This window comes from Mycetomoellerius zeteki, unplaced genomic scaffold, assembly GCF_001594055.1.
Source record: "Mycetomoellerius zeteki isolate Tzet28-1 unplaced genomic scaffold, Tzet1.0 scaffold46, whole genome shotgun sequence".
Taxonomy (NCBI): domain Eukaryota; kingdom Metazoa; phylum Arthropoda; class Insecta; order Hymenoptera; family Formicidae; genus Mycetomoellerius; species Mycetomoellerius zeteki.
This window is the reverse complement of record NW_017257457.1, coordinates 106,037-113,447: the sequence shown is the minus strand read 5'-3', so window position 1 is coordinate 113,447 and position 7,411 is coordinate 106,037. Positions and strand designations below refer to the sequence as shown.

The window sequence follows — 7,411 nt, the reverse complement described above, 5'->3', positions numbered from 1 at the left end:
GACGCATTCTCTATTCCGCAGTCTTTTTCCGCACCGTGTGATTTCACCCTAAGGATCTTGCGTTAGTTCCGTCTAATGCGTCGTCTACAATACACGGAGTGAGAAGTAAGAATAAGAAATTGACCAATCACAATCCAATATGAGAAGAACAATTGACTGTGATTGGTCAATTTCTTACTCGTACTTCTTACTCCGTGTATTGTAGACGACGCATAAGGCTATCACATGTACAAAAATTTTAGTCGTAATCGTAAGCTCGCAAGCAAATCGACCAATCACAATCAAAATTACGATCTCGCGTTTTAAAACGCTCGATTGTGATTGGCCGATTTGCTTGCGAGCTTACGATTACGACTAAAATTTTTGTACGTGTGATGGAACCTTTACATCATGGCTTCTCTCATATGCTTTCGTTGCGGTCGTCATAGCAACGACGCAATGGAATATTTTGACGTTGACGTTCGACCACGTTTGACCAATTTCAACAATTGTCAAATAACGTGACGTCGAATTGCTGTATATGAAGAATCGCTCAAACCAATTTACAACAATAATAATCCAAGCATGAGTGCAATCTTTAATGGGAGTGATAGTAATGAAAACATTATTATTTTTGATATATCAAAAAATGAAAGAAAATTAAATGATGAGTTTAAAGTACTTCAACGAAAATTGAAAGGAAAGTGGAAATTTATCGAGTAAGTTAAAATTTGTATTGAATAATCATCAACATTATTTATTAGTTGTATTGATCATTAATATTCTTATTAAGTTGAAAAACTTATGTCCAGTGAATGTATTTCAGGAACAATGAAGTAATATCGCAAGAATCATTGACAAACGCCAAAATTCTTGTGTTACCAGGACCGCTAAGTAAATTTACCGAACTTGAAATGAATTCCATCAGAACTTTTTTAAATTCTGGTGGCAATATTCTTGTCACGCTTGAAGAGGGTGGTGAAAATAAATCCAATACAAACATTAATTTTTTGCTGGAAGAATTTGGTATAATGGTGAATAATGGTATATAAAATATTTAGATAAAATAATTCTCTTTTTCTCTCTCTATTAAACTCTTTCTTGATAAATAAAAATTTACATTTTAATATTTATATTTGCAGATAGTGTAGCCCGCATGAGTTACAGTCAAACAATGCATCCTAAAGAATCTCTAATCTCCCAAGGCTTATCAAATAAATCTATATTTCTGAAGAATCATGACGAATACATGTAAGACAATCTTAAAATATTCCTCTTATAGTAACTCCAATTATTGATAAATAATTATTTTAGTGATATGAAATTTTTGTACCCTTACGGTGCAACATTAAACGTGGTGCAACCATCTGTTGTTGCTTTATCCAGTGGATCAATCACTATTCCAATGAATAGGCCAATCTGCGCATATCATTGTGTAAAAAACAGTAATGGCAAGCTCATTGTATTAGGTTCGTCTAAAATGTTGACAGATACTTACATAGAAAAAGAGAATAATGATGCATTACGGGAAATGATTTTTGACTTTTTTGAAGTAAATATTACAGAAAAGGAAGATTTTCATACGGATGATATAGAAGTAAGTTATTTATTATTCATTACAGATAGTACACTTTTTTTATTAAATATATATATAATACAAATATAGCACAAAGATTAAGATTTCTTAACCAAATTTTCTCTACAAAAGAGAATTGACAAACTATATCTTTATGTACAACAATCTTTATGTAGTTTTGGGAATACAACTTTGTACCAGACATAACGCAACAGGCTGACAATCCAAAAGTTTGCACATCAGATTTAGACAATATTGATATACCTCGCGAATACACTAAATTATTTAAAAATCATTTTTATTCTATAAATTTAAATATGATACCAGCGTGCATAAAAGCGTATGAAGCTTTAGGAGTAAAACATGAACCACTTACTTTGATTCCACCTCATTTTGAAGCACCTCTACCTCCCACACAAGCTTCGGTGAGCATAATATCTAATTTCTATATCTCATGAATTTATATTCTATTTTATGATCATGCACTTTGTATAAATTTCGAAATAATTCTACAGGTATTTCCTCCAAGCTTTCAAGAATTACCGCCACCTGCTTTAGAGTTGTTTGATCTAGATGAAGCATTCAGTTCTGATTTATTAAAATTATCACAAATTACTAATAAATATATGGCAACGAAAGAGCTATCAAATGACAAGGAATTAGATCACTATATCAGAGAATTTGGAAGTATAATAAGGATAAACAATTCAGACACACACACTGCTAAAGAAGTATTAAGTTTTGTTTTTCAAAAAATCTGCAGTTATAAGACAATGCATGATTGAAATTTTTGTATTAAAAAAATGTAATTTATGGTAAATAATTGATTGTATCATATTAATTGATTAAAGTTTAATAAATGAAGAAAACTGCGTTTATTTTCAACTTCCCTCTTTCACAATTTAACATCTATCGGTAATGCAGAATTCTGGGATTTTAATTACGTTCTAACATCGAGAGACAGCGGCGGTATGGCAGACATTGGCAGAAACACAACCAATCGTAATCGTTGCCTCTGTTACTTAAAAAATATTTCACCGAAAATTATAATTTAAAGAGACATGGCTGCTTAGTCTACAATAATAAGTGTTTATATTTTAAAAAAGATTTCTGGCTTTTATGCAATTAATAAGCCATTACGAAGATGTCTGTGTTTTTCGTAAATACGTAAGTAAACGAATTTCCATGATTTTTAGGTTATACATTATTGCATTCTCGATACACTAAAATTATAAATATATGTATGTAAAAGGGAGAATTTTCCGTATCTGCGGAATAACTGTTTTATTTTTCAAATAGTTATTTAAGTATTTCATAATACAGTTTACTGTATTTTGTTTGCATACTTATCGCAATTAGAAGTTTTATATCATAGAATAACAGGAATAAGTTGCACATTTTATTGCAAAAATATTTAATATGTATGAATATTATTTTAAAGATTTCGTTGAGCATCCTCTATATTCTACGAAATCTTTATTGAGGCTTTTAGATTTAGTACAAAAGATTTAATGTTATTTTTCTTAAATTTTTTATCATAGAAATTCATAATATATTTATTTATAATTATAGTATTAACATAAGATACATATAATATATAATTGAAATTTTCTGCAGAGTGTTTAATTATACATGTTTAATAAAATCAAATATAAATTTGAAACTTATCAGCGACACATTCTTCCAGATACTTCCAGAAAGAAAGAAATTTTATTCAGCTGCATTGGTTTATAACTAACTGCTAATTTATGACTATATCTGCTGCTTTCTACACTCTGACCCCCTTCTGTCATTAAAACTAGTTCTTTGTACATATATATATTAAGAATTTTTATGTATTTAAATGAGAAACACTAGTCTAATCAACAGACCATGTTTTTAAAATGATTTTTAAGTATTTATTTAATGTAAAAATATCAAATAAATATTAAAAAAGTATTTTTTAAATGTTTTTTGTATGCTGATTGGGATATTAAATTGATATCTATAATAAAAGTTTCCATAAATTTAATAATAATGTTCATAATAAATAAATAGGGAATAAAACAAAAGATTTTTGTTTTCACAATATAGAATAATAAAAATAATATTTTCTATATTAATAGAAATCAAGATAGCGAAGTGGAAGGCGACTCAAATGGTGACTTACAGATTGCTTCACCAGGCAGTTCCGAGGCTCAACAAGCATTGACTCATTTCTGGCCAAAAGTTATGGAGGAGATAAAAAACATCACAACTGTTAGTAAGACCAGTCAGGAAAAATTTATATTAAATACTTTTTTAGTATTTAAATAAACATTCTTGTTATACAGATGGATCTTAAAACGCAATCTTTACCATTGGCAAGGATAAAAAAAATCATGAAACTAGATGGAGACGTAAAAATGATAAGTGCAGAAGCACCTATGCTTTTTGCCAAAGCAGCAGAGATCTTTATACATGAACTAACTCTCAGAGCTTGGGTGCACACAGAAGATAATAAAAGGCGAACTCTTCAACGAAACGACATTGCAATGGCGGTTACAAAATATGATCAGTTTGATTTTCTTATAGATATAGTACCCAGAGATGAAATAAAACAAAGTAAGGCACAGAATGAGGCCACTGTGCGTACATCTATGAACTCGGATCAAGTTCATTATTACTTCCAATTGGCGCAACAACAAGCTTCGGCGAATCAAGGTGTACAGAATAGTGGCACTGCCACGCAACCTATACAAATTGTTCAACCTTCTAGCGGGCAAATCCAGACCATAAATATTGGCAGTCCGGTAGAACAAGTATATATTTTTAACTAATTAAAAAAAAAGAATCATATACATAATTAATCATTAAATTTCATCAATTTTAGGAGAGCACCAACACTACTACAGCCCAAACGGTTACAGTACAAAGCCCACAGCAATCATCAAATCAACAAATTATTCAACTGCAACAACAGCAACAGACGTCTACCACACAGGGCGGAGGAATACAAATCGTACAACAGATTGTCACTCCTAGCGGCGAAATTCAACAAATACCTGTAAATATAAAAAATTTCTTTATAAAATCATCAATTTATGTATCTGTTTAATTGTGTGTCACTTTCGATCTTCTTTTTCTCTTTTAGATTCAATTGACTCCCCAGCAATTGCAGATGATTCGCATGCAAGTGCAAGGCGGAAGTAATCAACCGATTATAATACAAACCGCTCCAATTCAGACACAACCACAATTAATACAAGTTGCACAGGGCTCTCAAGCTCCAGTTTTTTTACAAGCCTCCAATGCTGATACCGAATAATATTAATTATAACTTTCATATTAATTATAACTTTCATATTAATTATAACTTTTTTAGCTATATTTAATAAACAACATAGTACAATAAGAAAAAGATATTGCTAGATTGTATTATCATTTTACAATTCAAATTACTTGATAAATTAATCAATTTCCAATGTTAAAAATAAACATTTTTTTTATTTACGAGCAACTTGAAATAAAAAGAAAGAAATGATCGTTTCACCATTGAAATTATCAGGCAATTAATTAATGTCTAGGATAATGTTTTTTATTGTGCTTCTTTTCTATTCAAATTTCCAATGTATTAACATTTATAAGATTAATGATTGTCATACAATATGTAATAAATATATCTTCATTATAACTGTCTTACTTATACGTTATATACTGTCTTACTTCTTTATTTGCTGTTTTCTAATAAAATGTACAGTGTACTGATATTGTTAATAACAAAGAGAAAACCGAATTTTCCATACTCAAAACGAATTTTAATACTTTTATTTGTTAGAGATTCTCACTTATTTTGTGCAGTTTCCCGTGTTACATGCTTTTTAAATATTTTATAGAAAGTTATCTGAAAATTCTTTCTTAAGAGATATCTCTGTTGATCGTAATCGTGCATCCGAGTGTTGTTATAAGCTGATCGAAGAGTTGGTCACTGAAGCGAAATGAGGTGAATCGAGGCGATGTAAGGTGAAGAATAAAGATAAGCAGCCAACGCAAGATGTAATCTGATTCGTACGTCGCGTTCCTTAGCCGCTGGCTGCCTGCTTCGCATGGCTGAGCTTAGGACTGGCTGGTGCAACTTGTATTATGTTTCACGTTGCTGCGGTTCTTGTCTGGCGAGTCTTGACGCTCAGAATCTCTACAATAGCCTCCAAATGTCACGTAACTGCACGTATTCTTATTAAATCGTTAATATGCGCATTAATATTACGCTATCAACCTTAATGTAAATAAAAAATAATTAATTATTCATTTATCGTGGAATATGTATCAAATCGGAACTTGTATCATTATTATTGATTAACAATAATAATGACAAAAATGAAAAAACGAATGCTATATAAATAATTAAAATTTGTCTCTGGTAGATTAACAAAATTCTTGAAATTAAAAGAATAATTATAAATATTTAATTTTAACATAATAATTGTATTCTCTTTTTATCTAATTTTAATTCATCTTCGAGGAATGAAACGCGAATGAAGTATAATGTATATATATATATATGTATGTATATCAAGAAGAAGATAAAATGAGAGCGCTACCTAAAAAGAGACGTTGCTGGCCGATATTTGCCGATGTATTAAAACTTGATCGATCGGAATACCAATTCGCTGGGAAACCTTCGAATATATATACAGGGTGCCGAAAAGGAAACACAACCATATAAAGTTTATTATACTCTTGCGAAATTTTTCACCTACATAAAATAAATTTTGTTAGTATAAAGATTTCGTCAGATGCGCTAACTTTTTATGTCTTGTTACTTTTCAATATTAAATTTAACATTATAAATAAGTATTAAATTCTGTTTGAATCTACACGAAATTAAGTGAAAATAACAAATACTTGTTTATATTTATCTCATATATCTCTTATGGAAAAATATTGAATTAGTGAACAAATTAAAAAACTAACAATTGGAAATAATTAGAAAATCGAATCTATGGAAATATTGTATTCTATTCGTTTTAATAGTTTTTTTTACTAATCTAATATTTTTTCCACAATAGAAAACATTTTCCACTACGAAAAATATTTTCAACTCTGCAATTATATTCACGATTACTATTTTTCATCTCATATTTGATTAATTGGCAATTTTTAATTTTGGTAGATACAATTTTTTCATAGTTTTTTATAGTTCTCGAACGATTATAACATATATAGTTAGGCGCATATCTTGATAAATTAGATAATAAACTAGAATCATTACTAATAAGTATTTAGGGTACAATAAAAGATAATATCCATCTATCCATACAGACGTGACCTATAATAACCCGTCTTTTTTTTGTTTTATTAGCACGGAACAAATGAAAGCTGTGCATTAATTGTATTTACTGACATTGTTACTGCGATCCTAGTTATCAGAGAAACCACGATCGAGCATATTGCGATGTTACATCCAGCGAAAATCTTAATCGGTCATAAAAACCATACAATATAATTCAGGCATAATAAGTATACGACGAATATAATTCTGCGCTGCGAAAAGAAATAGAAAATGAAAAGGAAAAAATAGGCAGTTCTCGCGATCGCGAGAAATTCCTTATTGCCGCCACAAACAAGCGTGGAGGTGATTTTCGCGCGTCTGAAAGCATTTAAAATTTGTGTAATTCGTCAGAATTACACTGGAGCTCCTGACGATCGCTCGATTTTAATTTCTCGCTGTGCCTGCCCGATAGATTCTTTCCACCCCGCGATCTACGCCACTGCCTAAATACTCGGATTTCACGACATGTTTACAAAGATCCTAGAGATAAGTTGAGAATGGCCGCCGCAGCCCCATGCCTCCTCCATGGGTGTAAGGTGACAGCTGCCTGCGCCTGCGTTGCATGC

At 30.6% G+C, this 7,411-nt stretch overlaps 2 protein-coding genes across 2 annotated transcripts; both read left to right on the top strand.

Moving 5' to 3' along the window:
* The first annotated feature begins 444 nt into the window (after positions 1-444).
* On the top strand, positions 445-2,340 carry IFT52 (intraflagellar transport 52). Its single transcript, XM_018454870.1, has 6 exons — positions 445-698; positions 806-1,023; positions 1,122-1,230; positions 1,294-1,576; positions 1,732-1,980; positions 2,071-2,340. The coding sequence occupies exons 1-6, from the start codon at positions 565-567 to the stop codon at positions 2,338-2,340; spliced, it is 1,263 nt and encodes a 420-aa protein (XP_018310372.1). The 5' UTR covers positions 445-564.
* A 208-nt stretch (positions 2,341-2,548) lies between these two features.
* On the top strand, positions 2,549-4,907 carry Nf-YC (nuclear factor Y-box C). The gene is made up of 5 exons (XM_018454871.1): positions 2,549-2,722; positions 3,661-3,793; positions 3,868-4,335; positions 4,407-4,580; positions 4,668-4,907. Exons 1-5 carry the CDS (start codon positions 2,700-2,702, stop codon positions 4,839-4,841), a joined length of 972 nt encoding a protein of 323 aa, XP_018310373.1. The 5' UTR covers positions 2,549-2,699; the 3' UTR covers positions 4,842-4,907.
* Positions 4,908-7,411: the final 2,504 nt, after the last annotated feature.

Excerpts from the sequence above, each read along its gene's own strand:
- IFT52 (XM_018454870.1), top strand. The coding sequence starts at position 565 with ATGAGTGCAATCTTTAATGGGAGTGATAGTAATGAAAACATTATTATT. Across the intron at positions 699-805 it reads GGAAAGTGGAAATTTATCGA|GAACAATGAAGTAATATCGC; the intron begins GTAAGTTAAAAT and ends AATGTATTTCAG. Across the intron at positions 1,024-1,121 it reads TGGTATAATGGTGAATAATG|ATAGTGTAGCCCGCATGAGT; the intron begins GTATATAAAATA and ends TTATATTTGCAG.
- Nf-YC (XM_018454871.1), top strand. The coding sequence starts at position 2,700 with ATGTCTGTGTTTTTCGTAAATAC. Across the intron at positions 2,723-3,660 it reads TCTGTGTTTTTCGTAAATAC|AAATCAAGATAGCGAAGTGG; the intron begins GTAAGTAAACGA and ends CTATATTAATAG. Across the intron at positions 4,336-4,406 it reads TTGGCAGTCCGGTAGAACAA|GAGAGCACCAACACTACTAC; the intron begins GTATATATTTTT and ends CATCAATTTTAG.